This window comes from Sphaeramia orbicularis, chromosome 3, assembly GCF_902148855.1.
Source record: "Sphaeramia orbicularis chromosome 3, fSphaOr1.1, whole genome shotgun sequence".
Lineage (NCBI taxonomy): Eukaryota > Metazoa > Chordata > Actinopteri > Kurtiformes > Apogonidae > Sphaeramia > Sphaeramia orbicularis.
In genome coordinates this window covers 15,501,763-15,517,920 of record NC_043959.1, presented here as the reverse complement: position 1 = coordinate 15,517,920, position 16,158 = coordinate 15,501,763, and the positions used below count along the sequence as shown (strand labels likewise).

At 40.7% G+C, this 16,158-nt stretch overlaps 1 protein-coding gene across 1 annotated transcript; it reads left to right on the top strand.

The window, feature by feature from the left end:
- Positions 1-7,960: 7,960 nt before the first annotated feature.
- snrpa1 (small nuclear ribonucleoprotein polypeptide A') lies at positions 7,961-15,825 on the top strand. Its single transcript, XM_030122353.1, has 9 exons — positions 7,961-8,150; positions 9,603-9,750; positions 10,347-10,425; positions 11,013-11,059; positions 11,135-11,237; positions 12,824-12,903; positions 13,833-13,908; positions 14,112-14,205; positions 15,580-15,825. The coding sequence occupies exons 1-9, from the start codon at positions 8,069-8,071 to the stop codon at positions 15,729-15,731; spliced, it is 861 nt and encodes a 286-aa protein (XP_029978213.1). The 5' UTR covers positions 7,961-8,068; the 3' UTR covers positions 15,732-15,825.
- Positions 15,826-16,158: the final 333 nt, after the last annotated feature.

Here is a 16,158-nt window from a genome sequence, read left to right as displayed (position 1 = left end):
ATTGTTCTGGCTTTGTTCTCGGTTCTTTGTTCTCTGTTCTTTGTTCTCAGTTCTTGGTTCTTTGTTCTAGGTTCTTTGTTGGAGTGTGGACGATAAAAACAGTGAAGGTGTGTTCCTACTCGGCACCATCAGCCTTTTGTGTTTTTATCAGCAGTAAGTGTTGGAACAAAAGGTGGATTTAAGACGGAATCAATGGACGCCTGAGGTCCAACAACTAGAGGTACACACAACTACTACACTCAGTCCTAACCCTAATCAGACTTTATTTAATCCAGGGGTGTCAAACTCAGAACCTCGAGGGCCAGTATCCTGCATGTTTTAGATATTTCCCTCTTCCATCACACCTGGAAGCCATCCCATCATTATCAGGCTTCTGCAGAGCTGGATGATGAGCTGATCATTAATTGAACCAGGTGTGGCTGGAAGAGGGAAAGATCTAAAACATGCAGGATACCGGCCCTCGAGGATCTGAGTTTGACAGCCCTAATTTAATCCTTTAACTGTTTTTAAACTATATCAATGTAAATATTTTTAAAATAACTTTATTTTTACCTCCGCCAAGGAGGTTATGTTTTTGCCGGCATTGGTTTGTCTGTGTGTCTGTCTGTCTGTCTGTGTGCAAGATAACTCAAAAAGTTATGGACGGATTTGGATGAAAATTTCAGGAAATGTTGATGCTGGCACAAGGAACAAATGATTAAATTTTGGTAGTGATCAGGCGTGGTGGTGGTGGGGGGGGGCACGGGGGCCCACTGATCTGCCTTGGCAGAGGTCTGCACTCTCCGAGTGCTTTTCTAGGTTTTTTTTTTTTTTTAATAACTTTATTTTTAGTCACTGACCTCCACTTCCTGTGGGTCACTTCCTTAGCATTAGCCACATTAGCTAAAGGCCTTAAACATTTTCAGCCTCTGTTTCATTTTTTGGCCTTAATTTTAAAGGTAGAGACTTTTGGGGTAAACAGCACCCCCTTAAATGAAAAGATGGATGATGTTTTTATTTATTTATTTTTTTGATAAATCATATTTAAGGGGTTTTCTTTTTCAGGCGTAGGGAGTTTTATATTTTCAAATATTCTTTTTTTCAATAAATGTATTTTTTAAATGAGTAATTGTCTTTTTTATTTGGATGATATTTATTTTGGGGAAACATATTTTAAAACCTAATATTGAATTTAATTTAATTCTATCTTATTTGAGGAGATTATGTTATTTAAAAAAAATCATACAAGTCTATTTTATGTCTTTGTACAAATTTATTTTTTATTTTAATTTGTTTTTTTTAGGAGATACTTTTTTTCATCCAAGTTTATTTTTAAAGGGTATATTTATTTTTCAGATCCTTCTTTTTATGTCTTATACCGGATCCTTTTTTTGGCTGTTGTCCTTCTGGGCCACTGTAGAAAACACTCATACATGTATTTGTGACGTGGTTGATGCCGTTGTCTTCATAACTGTGACTGTGTTTGTTTCTGCTATAGCTTGATGGATTCATCCACCTGTTGGAGGAGGAGGAGTCATATCTGGACAGAGCTCAGGTGAAAAAACACCAGGTCAATAAGGTTTAATAGTAAAAAAACAGTCTACTGTCAGAGTTTGGACAGTTTACACACTATTGGTAAAAGTGTGTTTTTATTACATCTGTGTCCTGTCCCTTTAAATGAAACACATCCTGGACTAAAACTGTCAAATACTCATAGATTTTACACAGGGTCACTGCGTTCATTTCTGGGGTTGATGAGGAGTCGGACACTGTGTAAAGTTGAATCTATCACATTTTAAATATGGCTGAGACCGCAGGCACAAGGCATGATAGGTGATAGACTCAGTCCAGTTAAAGATGTACATGAAGAAGGATTTTATCTGTTAGTTCTGAGACTTTGTTGTGACTCAGCTCAACTGAAAACTGAGACGTACACAGTATAATACACACACACACACACACACACACACACACACACACACACACACACACACACACACACACACACACACAGAAGACTTAACCCTTAAACACCTAGAACTACTGCAGTGGTTTCTTCCAAATGAATGTTTCTCCAGTCATTTATCTCTATTTATTCTAATATCATCTGTATTTGACAGGTTTTCAGTGTAAATCCTATATTTTCTATATTTAATTCACTGATCATGTAAGTGTTCATTAAAGCTCAGAGCTTTAATGAACAGTGAATAAAAACTGAAGAAAAAGGGACTTTTTCAGTCCAATCTGTCATCAACTGAACATAAAAACAAGCATTTAAAACCTTATTTTGTCCATGACACTCATTATTTTGTTACTTTTTTATTAATTGTGTTCATTTTTATTCATTTTACTTTATTTGTTCATTTTGTTACTTATTTAGTTTAGTTTATACACAAAAAAATGAGTCATTTTCCATGTAACAAATGTAGGGGGGGTATGTGGGATTTATTTAAATCAGTCTTTAATCAGTGTTTTACTGGTGAATCAATGTTGTAGAAGATGACAGTGTTTCCACGGTAACTACGGAGCCTCTGAACGTCCAAATGTGGTCATATCTGATGACCATGAAAAGATGAAGAACTGTGTTTTACGCCATTTATTGACATGGATTGATTGGATTAGTGGATCAACAGTTATTAAACAGTTTAGATCAATAGATGGTTCTGGTCGACTCTAGGGTCAAAGGTCAGTAGTGACACCTCCAGGTTCTGCTGTCATTGGGTTCTCCATTTGTCCAACCTGCTGTCTGTCCATTCCGTCTTTTGCTGTGGGTTGAACTTGTTGCTCAATCATGGTTTTTTGTGAGTCAGCGTTGATTCAGAGGGTGTTCGGTGGACGCTCACCTCCCTGAACCAACAAAGATAACCGAGCTCCAAGCGCTGGTTTGGGCCCAAATGAAAGGAACCAGCAGCTGTGGTTTGACCTGGACCAGGGTTAGTAATATGAAGCCCAGTCACACAACAAATAGGAGATAAGAGCAGAATAATGCAGGGTTTCTAAACCATGTTTACCTGTAAAAGGTGGAACCGTCCACACTTATCTGGAATCATCAAATTATGCTCAGTAATAGAACTGGAGAACATCAGGTACAAAACTACAGGTGGTATTCAGAAGAATTATGGACAAAAAAACACAGTGTAGGGGTAAACAGAAGAGGTAACAAGACAGCGCCCAGAAGGATGCCTTTGGATTAGTGGGAAAAAGTCACTTTAGTATGACACAAGCCAGACAGATGATGAAGGGTTTAGAAGATCATCCATCATCATCATCAACCTCAACTTAAACACAGGCTGGAAACCAGTCTGAGCAGGTGGAACCTTTGAATGGGTTCTATTTTTAATGGGTTCTATTTTTAATGGGTACTATTTTTAATGGGTGCTTTTTTTAATGGGTTGTGCCTTTATTATTAACTAGTGTGTTGACCTGCGGGGAACCCCGGGTTCTAGATCCTCTAGGTCCCAAATATTCTAGGTTCCATATCCTCTAGGTTCCACATCCTCTAGGTTCCAGATCCTCTTGGTTCCAGATCTTCTAGGTTCCAGATCCTCTTGGTTCTAGATCCTCTTCTCCAGTTCAGTTCTTTCCTTTCTTGGTAAACTCCTCGGTCCTTTTCGGTTCAGTATCCTCTCAGCTGACACGTCTGTGTCTACACATTACATTAGACACCATGTCAACATGACCCTATTGTTTATCTGTTGCTAGGTAACACACTTCAACGATGATTCTTTGATTCTGGCCATGATTATAAGACGATTGCAAGAGTCGCTCCCTCTCTCCCTCCCTCCCTCCCTCTCTCTCTCCCTCTCTCTCTCCCTCCCTCTCTCTTCCTTTATCTCGCTCTCTTTAACCCTTTAACTGGTCCTGTCAGTGCTCCATAGTGTAAATACATTAAAATTCCATGAACATTTTGGACCTGTCATTTTTTATAGGTTATTATGATCATATTTTACTGGTTCTGATTCACTAAATAATTCATAAATTCATCCCATGGGCCAGTTTTGGGCTCTTTGGTGGGCCGGTTTTGGGCTCTTTGGTGGGCCGGTTTTGGCCTCTTTGGTGGACTGCTTTTGGACTCTTTGGGGGGCCCATTTTGGGCTCTTTGGTGGGCCCGTTTTGGGCTCTTTGGTGGGCCGGTTTTGGCCCACTGGCCTCATGTTTGACCCATGTGGTCTAAACTGTTGGAGTTCAGGCCACTGTCCAGGGGTCATTAAAGGAGGTGATGTTAGTCCTCATTAATAGAGGATGATGTTTCCATCAGTGAATATGACCCTTAAACACACCAACAGGTAAACAGTCCAAACATGACATTAAATATGACATTAAAGCACCATTTGTGACACTGAAGCTCAGTGTGTTTGGACCGGACCGGACCGGACTGGACTGAACTGGACTGGACTGGACTGGACTAGACTAGACTAGACTAGACTAGACTAGACTAGACTGGACTGGACTGGACTGGACTGGACTGGAGGTCACTGGAGGTTTATGGTCCTCCAAAGGGGGGACTGGAGGTTTATGATCCTCCAAAGGAGTGACTGGAGGTTTCTGGTCCTCCAAAGTGGGGACTGGAGGTTTCTGGTCCTCCAAAGGGGGCCCACAGACACAGACCTGCTGGTTCTAAATGCATCAGTATTTGGATTGTAGTCCTTTACCAGCTCCAGTGACGCAGTGTATTGACTTTAGTGCTTTTGTTTATTAGTGATAGTGACGATACTGAGGGTAAATCCAAGGCCGGACAAAGGAGGATGACATGTTCCAACGTCCAAATCTAACAAGGACGCCATGGAATCAGTCAAACAAAACCACCATGGAGCCATCAGTTCTATCAGAACCGGTGACCCGGGTCAGACTCCTCCTGAAGCCCACAGATCAGTCCCACAGTAAACCCAGGGTCAGACAGTTACAAAGATGATTGACAGGAAGTTCAAACAAGATCCACCTAATAAACGTATTTAATATATGTTTAAAAACACATTCAAGTCCAAATATTAAATGATCTGAAGGAAAACACTGCATCTGTAGGATCAGAAATATTAATAAGAATCAGAATCATCTTTATATAAAGACATACACAGAATCCACTGATGATGTTTATATAGTAAATAATAATAATAATAATAACAATAATAATAATAATAATAATAATAATAATAATACATGATTGTATAGTAAATTCTAAATATAATAATAATAAATACATAAATGTTTATATAGTAAATTATCAATACAATAATAATAAATACAAGATATTGTCAAAATAGAACAAAAGTACAAAAAAGAAACTGTATACACACACGCACTTACACACACACACACACACACACACACACATATATATACACACACACACACACACACACATACATACATACATACACACATAACACCTATATATACACACACTTTCACACACACACACACACACACACACATATATATACACATATATATATATGTGTGTATATGTGTATGTGTGTGTGTGTGTGTGTGTGTGTATGTGTGTGTTTGTGTGTGTGTGTGTGCGTGTGCGTGTGTGTGTGTGTGTGTTGTTGTTGCTGATAGCAGAGGCTGGTGCTGTTTGTTCTACAGGTGTGGTGTTGGAGGGAAACGATCGAGGACCAGAAGGAACCTGGAAAATCTAAATGAAGGAGAAAGGAGGGGCTAGGGCTCATGTTAGGGGAGGGGCTAGGGTTAATGTTAGGTGTGGGGCAAGGGCTCATGTTAGGGGAGGGGCTAGGGTTAATGTTAGGTGAGGGGCTAGGGCTCGTGTTAGGGGAGGGGCTAGGGTTAATGTTAGGGGAGGGGCCCGTCACTGATGAAACCACTGTGTCATGAGTTAAAGAATTAAACATGAATTATTAAACATTAGCCTTAAATATGAGCGTACCCTCAAACTGTCTGATCATGTATTTTTTGTTAATACTTGATAACCTTTGTTTTTTGTATTGTTATGATTACCTGCTTATTGTTTGTATCAGTACTTGAATTTATGTGAATTTTTTTTTTTTTTTTTAATTGAACATAAAAATCCAGTACATAGACTGTTACAGGTGTTGTCCATACTTATTTCTGTTAAATGTCGGATCTCTTTACTTGTTAATTATCATTAAAGGTTTAATTTTTTATTTTTTTTTTAAAAGGGCAGAAGTGGGTGGAGGCGGTTCGGTTCGGTTGGACATGTCCAAGTGGGAGGAGGTTCAGATGTTCTGAGCACTAATAATAGTTATGATACTATAAAACCTATGATCAGATCATTAAATACAGACAAAAAACACACTATTAAGTTCAGGGGCGGTTTCTCATATGGGCAAAGTGGGCATTTCCCAGGGCAGCATTTCATGAGGGGCGCCGTGCCACGAGCTCTTATAAAAAAATTGAGTCAATCTATCCTGGTGTGCCAGGGAATTGGCACAATAGCGCCCCCTCTGTTGTGCAGGCGCCCCTGCATGCTGTGGTGGTGCCATGCAGCACATGCACAGAAGCAGCGAGGGGGAGGGGGAGGGGGAGGGGGAGGGGGAGGAGGGTGGGACAGTTGACCTGTGGGTCTGTCAGGTGATCAATTTAGAAAAAGTAGAAGGGGAGAAACAAGCACAAGATGAAGGTATGCAGATGTTTTCTCCATATTACTGTGCATGTTCTGAAAACAGGGCTAAGGTTCATCAGGCAGGTTCTAACTCTTACATTTGTTAGCTTTTGCTATGATGCTTTCTCTGCTGTAGTACAATATTTCAGCTGAGCTGAACTAACAAAACATGATATATAATTTAACTATAATGTGTCGTGCAATAAGACTGTTAGTTCTACAAGTTCAGTTATTATTTCTATTGATCATTTGGGTTAATGTAATCGGGTCAAGTCCTGTAATTAGCTAACAGAATTTACAATGCAGTGGTTTCAAAGACAAACATTTGTTAATTGCTAAAACTCAATCATAAAAACTATTTTGTGATAAAGGTAGTTTATATCTGAACAGGTCATCACTGAAAGTGTGTCCTGTTCCTCCCTGAGAGTTAGATTAACAGTGTGTGAGGACAGACAGCAATAGTATACAATGGTATGATTATTTAAATGTACAATTTATGGACGTTTTAGATTCAGAGTTATATTTATTGCCTTTTGATGCCATTTCAGGGGCACTTCTAAAATATTTTGGATCATCCCATGCCACTGGTCAGGATGAGCTGCCGTCTACCCCCTCAGCTTCTGGAATGTTCTCAGTGCCTCTGGATGAGGAGCTGCCATCGACCTCCTCAGATACACAGGCCTCTGCAATGAGCTGGACACTTCAGGGACAGACACCATCTGTGTCCTCAGAGACAGTGTCTCCACTAATGTCTGATACTGAGGATGCAGACTGGTTGGCTCCTACTTCTCCCCAGCAGGATGATCCTTCAGGTCGGTTTTGCAAATGTGTGTGTGTGTGTGTGTGTCTGTGTTTGTGTGATTGTTTAGGAGAAAAAAATCGTTAGAAATTGACTGATATATTTAGAGAAGATCAACAGCCTTTTTTATTTTGCTTCTGTTGCAAATTGTTTATAAAATGGATCGTTCATTTAACAAGTTCAGGAATGGCAAATTGGAAACATGGGAGCCCTTTACTCACATCACATGACAGTAGGCTCTTGTCAAGGTATTGTCTATTTAATTTAAATTATATTATTGTTTTCCACACAGACCCTGTCAGTTTTTCTGTATTTTAGATGTCCTTGTGGACATATAATATAACGTCACAGTTTGCTAAACTTTGGTGTTTTTTTTTTGTTTGTTTTTTGTGTGTGTGTGTGTGTGTGGGGGGGGGGGGGGGGGCGCTCGAAGGGGTTCTCGCCCAGGGCGTCATTCAAGCTAGGACCGCCACTGATGAAGTTAAACGTAGAGATAAATGAGTGCGGAAGTCAGCAGAAAACTGTCCAGAAGGTGGCAGCAATGCAACATAAAGGAGTCGGTTACCGTTAAACACCAACGAAGAAGAAGCGGAAGCGGAAGTGTCCTGACGCCATTGTTCCGGGTTGGCGCGGGTTACGGACTGGGGTCAACGCATGTGGAGGAACATTCTGTGATTAAACTACAGTGGAGTCGTGTGGTTTTCGTCATGGTGAAGTTATCTGCGGAGCTCATCGAGCAAGCCGCTCAGTACACTAACCCGGTGAGGGACCGAGAGCTGGATCTAAGAGGTACGGAACACTTTATCCACCCGGTTAGCCGGTGGCTAATGCTAACAGAGGCTGAGTGGAGGCACAGGCCGTTAGCCAAACTCAAATACAAGGCCAATTAACAGCAACATTCAGTTCTGTTCGTGTGTTCAGCAGATGTGGAACAAGCTGTAGAAGCTCAGAGGAGCCTTTTAATGTCATATGGGTGAATAATTAAATGAAAACCCCCTGTACAAACCAATGTGTTAGCGCTACGGTTTAACTCTGTCCTTTTAAGAGCGACTGTCAATAATAACTGATGAATGGATGTTGTCAGAGTGTTTATATCAGTATGTATTTACCATTAGACTCAGGCTCTTAGTGGCTGCTAGTTTTTCCAAGAGAAATGTGTCTAATCTATAAAATAATAGATTTATAATGTAAATATAGATAGACTTTATTGGTCCCAGTTTGGGTTAATCTGGGTGATTGTGCAACAGCAGTATTACAGACAGTAACAATAAAATATAAGAATAAAAATGGAATACAAGAACAATCACAGTCTGTAATAAATAAGAATTATAAAAACAGAGTTGGTAGAAAATCTGGACAATCAAACTCTATGGTGCAGAATTTGAGCTAAAATAGCATTAAAGTACAAAGTGAAAATAGGTTTAAACATCAAACAGAGGTGAGTTTATTATCATGTGTGTTTGAGTGAGTGTATCTGCTCTGCCTTTGGATTCCCTGGTCTGTGTGGACTCTGAGTTCCATTGATTCCACTGGTTGACACATTTTTGGAAATTGTCTAAATTACACTTTAGTCAGATGAACTGGAAACAAATGACCAAACTGATGATCAGCTAATGTTTCCAGGATATTTAATGACAGTTTTATTCTGTAAATACATGGACATAAATGTTGTGTTTGACAGAATCCTTCTGTCTGAAGTGGTTCCATCTCTGGTTCCTCCTATCATAAATATGAGACCATTGGATCCAAGTATCTCACACTGACACTGATCAAAGCTGTTCCATGTGACTGAGATCAGTGCTGGTGGTGGTTTATAAAATGTTCAAGAGTGTCTAATATGTCAGAGGACATGTTCTATCAGAATATAAGCACAGATGAATCTGTTCTACGTTCCACTAATGTTTGGAATCTGAAACTGTCACCCAGACACAAGCATTTCCTTTAATTCAGAATCACTCTGTCATTACTTCTATAGAGTTCTAACATTTGTCTTCCTGTATCTTCTGTTTTCTACCATCACTGTGGACTGGTTTAGTCTGTTTAGGTCAAGTTGAACTCCTTTGGTTCTGGAAGTGTTTGTCTGGTAGACCAGTTCCATGTGTGTTTTCATTCCCATGGGTCAGGGTGAATGTCCTGAACAGGATCCTCTCATGGTTCTGTCAGACTTCAGCATTCACCTCAGAACCTGTGGAACCTTCCTTCTGAAACAGGATGGGAGTTGATCTTGTTTTAACCCTACAGGTTATAAAATCCCAGTGCTTGAAAACCTGGGAGCGACTTTGGACCAGTTCGACACCATCGACTTCTCCGATAATGACGTCAGAAAACTGGACGGGTTCCCTCTGCTCCGACGGCTGAAAACACTGTTAATGAACAACAACCGCATCTGGTGAGTGACACCCTTCAGAACCATTATCTGTGGTTCTGAAACCATCAGACCAGTCCACCGTAGGAATGTTGAACAAGAACCATTATCTGTGGTTCTGGAACCGTCGGACCTGTCCACCGTATGAATGTTGAATCACACCTGTTGAACTGTGGACGTGTCCTACGTCCATCCAATAGTTTATAGTAGTATCTGATTATCTTACATTAGAATCAATGGTTTAAGATCATGATGATGAAAATGTGATTTTTAGTGACAATGTTTATTCTAAGTGCACCAGGTTCATTCAACACAAAGAACCAACACATCTATTAAAATAAAACTAATGTCACAACAAACAGTTTGTGTTGAACTATTTTACAGACAAATGTGGGGAACGTTCAGAGACATTTAATAAAAGAATCTAATACTGAACACAACTGTTGAAAAGAAAAAAAATAAAAAATAAAACATGTGCAGGAGGTTCAGATGACTGTAACCTCTGAAATGTTCAGTCTTTTTACCGTTGACATCTGGTGTGTGAACTGTCGTCCTGTTTGGACTGTGACTGTGTGTGCTCTGACCTTTGACCTCCACTAACCTCTGGAACATCTCCCCAGTCGTGTAGGTGAGAACCTGGAACAGTCTCTGCCGGGTCTGACAGAACTGGTTCTGACCAACAACAACATCCAGGAGCTGGTGAGTTCAGCTGCCACAGGCTCCGCCCCCTTTTATTAGCTCAGCAGGTGATTGGACATGAGGCACTGAGGGGTGTCGACATCATGGGGGCGGTGTCAGTCTCTGTTCTGCATTTTTAAAGAGAGAAAATAACTGCATTACAACAGCATTTAATAATTAAAATATTTTTAATCATTGAGGCCTGATTAAAATTGTCCAGCAGCACAGAGCGCAGGAGGGTTCTTATAGAAAGTAGAACTATTCTATATATGTTTAATAAGTCTAATGCACCAGTGATGGTTTCAGTGTTAAATGTGTGGTGAAACATGAGCAGAGGAAACGCTGTAGACAGAACCTGACAACCTCAATCTGGTGTGGATCCACACAGACCAGGATGCTGATGTACTGGACACTGGAACCACTTTAAATATTCAACAGGACGCTGTCACAGTTTAGGGGGTTAAAGGGAGTCTCAGGTGTTCAGAGGGTTAAAGCAGCGTCCTGTGCTGGACTCCGCCTCCGTCTGTCATGTGTTGTGTTGGCGCCATTTCCTCATCCATCCCTGTTATCCGTTGTGTGTTTGTTTTAACGTGTGTCTTTGTGTTCAGGGCGACCTGGACCCTCTGGCCTCCGTGAAAACACTGACACTTCTAAGGTAGGAAACCCCGTCAGAACCTGGTCACAGCTGAGTCCTGGTCCAATGTGTTTGTAATCATCCCTGAATTCACAGCTTGTTACGGAACCCGGTGACAAACAAGAAGCACTACAGGTTGTACGTCATCAACAAGATCCCACAGATCCGAGTCCTGGACTTCCAGAAGGTCAAACTGAAGGTGAGAAGACCACGGCATGGTGGTGTCAGGGTTCATACGGGGCTGGAAATCCTTGAAAATGCTTGAATTTTTATGTTGTGTCTTCAAGGTCTGAAAAGGGCTTGAATGTTAGTTTCAGTGTTTGTAATTCTAACTCTGATGGGATTTATTTATGTATTTAATTTTATCTCAAGCCAAAGCTACAGAGAGACGATTGATTTATAAAAATAAAACTTAATGTCAGAGTGAATTCCAGGTGTTCTCAGGTCGACTCCAGGTCTATTTGTATTTTAATCTTTGTTTGGTGCCAGTGTGTCTGAAGAACACAAAGTACCTTCCATTTTTAAGGATAAAACTGTTCTCCTTTAATTTCTAAACTTTCTGCTGTTATGAAACATAATTTTAGATGTTTATACACAATACCAGATACATCATCATGATTAAAAAGTGAAATAAACAATCCTGAGTAGATGTATTCCTGTAGATCTGGATTTGACCCCAGAGTTAAGGGGCTTTGCTGGAAAAAATAGAAAATGACCCTTGAAAGTGTTTGACTTTGACCTAAAACTGTCTTTGAACCCTGTTATGAGTTCAATGGATTCAGGACCGACATCAAAACACCAGGAAACGCCATCACAACAACAGTAAAAGAGTTAAAATACAGCATAGAGTAAAAGCCTTTAACCCAGGGCTGTCAAACATACGGCCCAGGGTCCAAAACCGGCCCGTCAAAGGGTCCAAAACCGGCCCGCGGGATGAATTTGTATAATGCAAAAATGAGACTGAAGATATGAACTGACCCTTTTAGTCCAGGTTCCACTTTCAGACCAATGTGATCTAAAGTCGATCAGAATCAGTCAAATACTATCACAAGAACATATAAATACAAAAGAAAGTGGAAAAAAGTAAAATTTCTTCAAACTGACTGAACCATTAGGGTCCAAATACACAAAGAAATGAGCCACGACTAAGAAAAGTGGGTTTAAATATGAACCTGTAACAATTTCAGTTTGTTCATGGTTCTTCATATAGTTCTCATTTTTTTGTGAAAGACTAGATTGTAAATTGACACATTTTCATGTAATTTTCCTTTTTTTTTTTTTTTTTTACACTAAAACAAAGATAGAGGATAGTTTGTAGACGTAAACAGTTTGATAATGTTGAACTTTTTTTTACTGTTCTTTTTGTCCTGGTTCGGCCCAGTTCAGATCATATTGGACTGAACGTGCAACCTGAACTAAAACAGGTTTGACAGTCCTGCTTTAACCCTTTTATGACGCTTGTGTCTCCAGCGCTACATTTAACCCTTTACAGCAGTCACATGACCCTGACTGCAGTCACATGACCCTAACCCCTGAACCGTTTTTCCTGTCCACAAACTCAAAAGCTTTACAGCAGAGGTCTGTAGTATCTGTGTGGGAGGGGTGGGAGTGGGCGGGGCATAACTGTAGCCCTCCTCCGCCTGTGATTGGACTGTGTAGGATTTTGATTTACGCGTCTGTTTGAGTCTTCAGAGGTGAGTGTGCGCGTGTGTGTGTGTGTGTGTGTGTGAGTCGGTCGGATGAGTGTGTGGGCGGTTCCACTTTAACTTTTGGGTGTCGTCGCAGGAGCGTCAGGAGGCCGAGAAAATGTTCAAGGGCAAACGAGGCGCTCAGCTGGCAAAGGATATAGCCAAGAGAACGAAAACGTAAGATGAACGTCTGTGTCAGGCAGCAGCTCAGCAGAAGAACCAGAACCAGGAGCAAAGCCTGACATGGACCAGATACATGATCCAGTCAGATGAACACGACCTTTGACCCTTAAAGACCCAGAGCCACAGACGCTTCTCTACCGTTTAACTCATTTATTCGAATATTATTCTGTATTTCATGTTTTCAGTGTAAATCCTGTATTTTCTATATTTAATTCACTGATCATGTAGATGTTCATTAAACCCAGTCAATTCAAAGGTTATTGTATGAAAAAAACAGAGAAGAACGGGAGAAAACGGTTCAATATTCCATCAACAAACAGAAAAACATCTGCATTTTAGATTCATTTTGATTATTTTCTTTGTTTTTGTTCATTTCATTGACCATTTTATTTGTTTGTTTAATTTTGTTCCGTTTGTGGCTTATTTTGTTTTACTTGCAACTTTTATTTTTTTCATATTTCATAGTTCATTTCTTTGCTTGTTTTTTTTTTTTTTGTTTGTTTTTTTTTTTTTACATTTTTACATAAATTTCTGTTCATTTTGTTTATTTTGTCTTTTGCTTCATTTCACTCGTTTGGATATTTTTTTATGTTATTATTTTGTAAACATTTTATTTGTTTTTGTTCAATTTTTTAATTTAATCCATATAAACTCAGTGTGAAGAACTGTATTTTACACCACTTATTGACCGTATTGATCGGATTAGTGGATCTGGTAATAAACAGTTCAGATCAGTAGATGGTTCTGTTTTTTCTTCTGGGTCTTTAATGGTTAAATCCATCTGCTGCTCAGAGCTGCTGTCTGTGTTTTTGTATCAGTATATTTTACTCAAGAAAAGATACTACACTTGACTTTGACTGCACTAAAGGAGAGGCGGAGAAGTGGGCGTGTCCCTGTTATTGACACTGTGGTGGTGCTTTCAGGTTCACTCCGGGAATCGCAGCACAGGCTGAGAAGAAGAGGAGCGGACCTTCACAAGCAGACGTGGAAGCCATCAAGGTTTAGGCACAGCCCCGCCCCTTTAATGATCCCACACCTTTAAAGACCCACACACCTTTAATAACCCCACACTGTTCATGACCCAACCCCTTTAATGACCCCACCCCTTTAATGACCCCCACACCGTTAATAACCCCCACCCCTTAATGACCCCCACACCTTTAATGACCCCCACCTCATTGATCTCGCTGTCTGTGTTTCAGAACGCCATTGCCAACGCCTCATCATTGGCTGAGGTGGAGCGCTTGAAGGGGATGCTCCAGGCCGGACAGATCCCAGGACGAGACCTGAGACCAGGTAAGGCTTCAGGACTGGGGTTCAGGTTCAAGACCAGGGTTCAGGACTGGGGTTCAGGTTCAAGACCAGGGTTCAGGACTGGGGTTCAGGTTGTAGACCAGGATTCAGGTCCAGGGTTCAGTTTCTGTCTTTTGGTTGTCGTTGCTCAGTCCATCTTTTCTTGGACGTTGCTCAGTTTTTGTCTTTTCTTGGACGTTGCTCAGTTTCCGTCTCTCGGTGGACGTTGCTCAGTTTCTGTCTCTTGGTTGTTGTTGCTCAGTTTCCGTCTTTTCTTGGACGTTGCTCAGTTTCTGTCTCTTGGTTGTTGTTGCTCAGTTTCCGTCTTTTCTTGGACGTTGCTCAGTTTCCGTCTCTTGGTGAATGTTGCTAAGTTTCCATCTTTTCTTGGATGTTGCTCAGTTTCCGTCTTTTGCTCAGTTTTTGTCTTTTCTTGGATATTGCTCAGTTTCCATCTCTCGGAGGACGAAGCTCAGTTTGTGTCTCTTGGTTGTCCTTGCTCAGTTTCCATCTTTTCTTGGACGTTGCTCAGTTTCCATCTCTAGGTGGACGTTTCTCAGTGTCTGTCTCTTGGTTGTCATTGCTCAGTTTCCGTCTTTTCTTGGACGTTGCTCAGTTTCCATCTCTTAGTGGACATTGCTCAGTGTCTGTCTCTTGGTTGTCATTGCTCAGTTTCCGTCTTTTCCTGGACGTTGCTCAGTTTCCGTCTCTTAGTGGACATTGCTCAGTTTTCGTTTCTTGGTTGTCGTTGCTCAGTTTCCGTCTCATGGTGGACTTTGCTCGGTTTTCGTTTGTTGGTTGTTGTTGCTCAGTTTCCATCTTCTCTTGGACGTTGCTCAGTTTCCATCTCTCGGTGGACATTGTTCAGTTTCCGTTTCTTGGTTGTCGTTGCTCAGTTTTCATCTTCTCTTGGACGTTGCTCAGTTTCTGTCTCTTGGTGGACGTTGCTCAGTTTCTGTCTTTTGGTGGACATTACTCAGTTTTTGTCTTTTCTTGGATGTTGCTCAGTTTCAGTCTCTCAGTGGACGTTGCTCAGTTTCCGTCTTCTCTTGGACGTTGCTCAGTTTCTGTCTCTTGGGTGGCCGTTGCTCAGTTTCTGTCTCTTGGTGGATGTTTCTCAGTTTCCATCTTTTCTTGGACATTGCTCAGTTTCTGTCTCTTGGGTTGTCGTTGCTCATTTTCCGTCTCTTGGGTTGCTATTGCTCAGTTTTTGCCTTTTCTTGGACGTTGCTTAGTTTCCATCTCGTGGATGGCCGTTGCTCAGTTTCATCTCTTGGATTGCTGTTGCTTAGTTTTTGTCTTTTCTTGGACATTGCTCAGTTTCTGTCTCTTGGTTGCTGTTGCTCAGTTTCCATCCTGTCCTTCTGTGTTTTCCAGGTGGGATGGTGGAGGAGGAGGAGGAGCAGGAGGAGGAGGAGGCAGAGCCAATGGAGGGTCACATGGGTGGAGGAGTGGAGGAGGACATGGATGAAGGAGATCAAGATGGAGACGATGACGACATGGAGGAGACGCACGTCAATGGGTCCTGATCTGTTTGGTTTAGTTCTGTATGTGTTGATTCTATGTTCGTTGACTGTTTGAAATTTGTTCAAGTGAATCCATTAAAATCTTTTTTTTTTTTTAAATTACCACTTTGAGTTGGACTGATTTATAAGATGAACAAACGTGTCCAGTGATGAGGACAAATATGAGATACTTCAGGAGGTACAAACTAAAATCACCTGAGGTTGACTTCCTAATGTCAGACCAGATCACAGTTCGAATGAAATAATGCGATATTTAACAGGTGAGGATGTCAGTTTGATGACAAATGCATGAAAAAAAATCTGAAATGAATAAAAAGGACATTTCTCAAAAGTACGACGGGGTATTAATGCCACATCAGAAAAGTAAAAACATTTGTTACAATAAGAATAAAGTCGTAGTTTTAAAAAACTAATAATTTAACAAAAGTAA

Coding starts and splice junctions, on each gene's coding strand:
- snrpa1 (XM_030122353.1), top strand. CDS start 8,069: ATGGTGAAGTTATCTGCGGAGCTCATCGAGCAAGCCGCTCAGTACACT. Junction 9,751..10,346: donor ATGAACAACAACCGCATCTG/GTGAGTGACACC, acceptor ACATCTCCCCAG/TCGTGTAGGTGAGAACCTGG. Junction 14,206..15,579: donor AGGACGAGACCTGAGACCAG/GTAAGGCTTCAG, acceptor TGTGTTTTCCAG/GTGGGATGGTGGAGGAGGAG.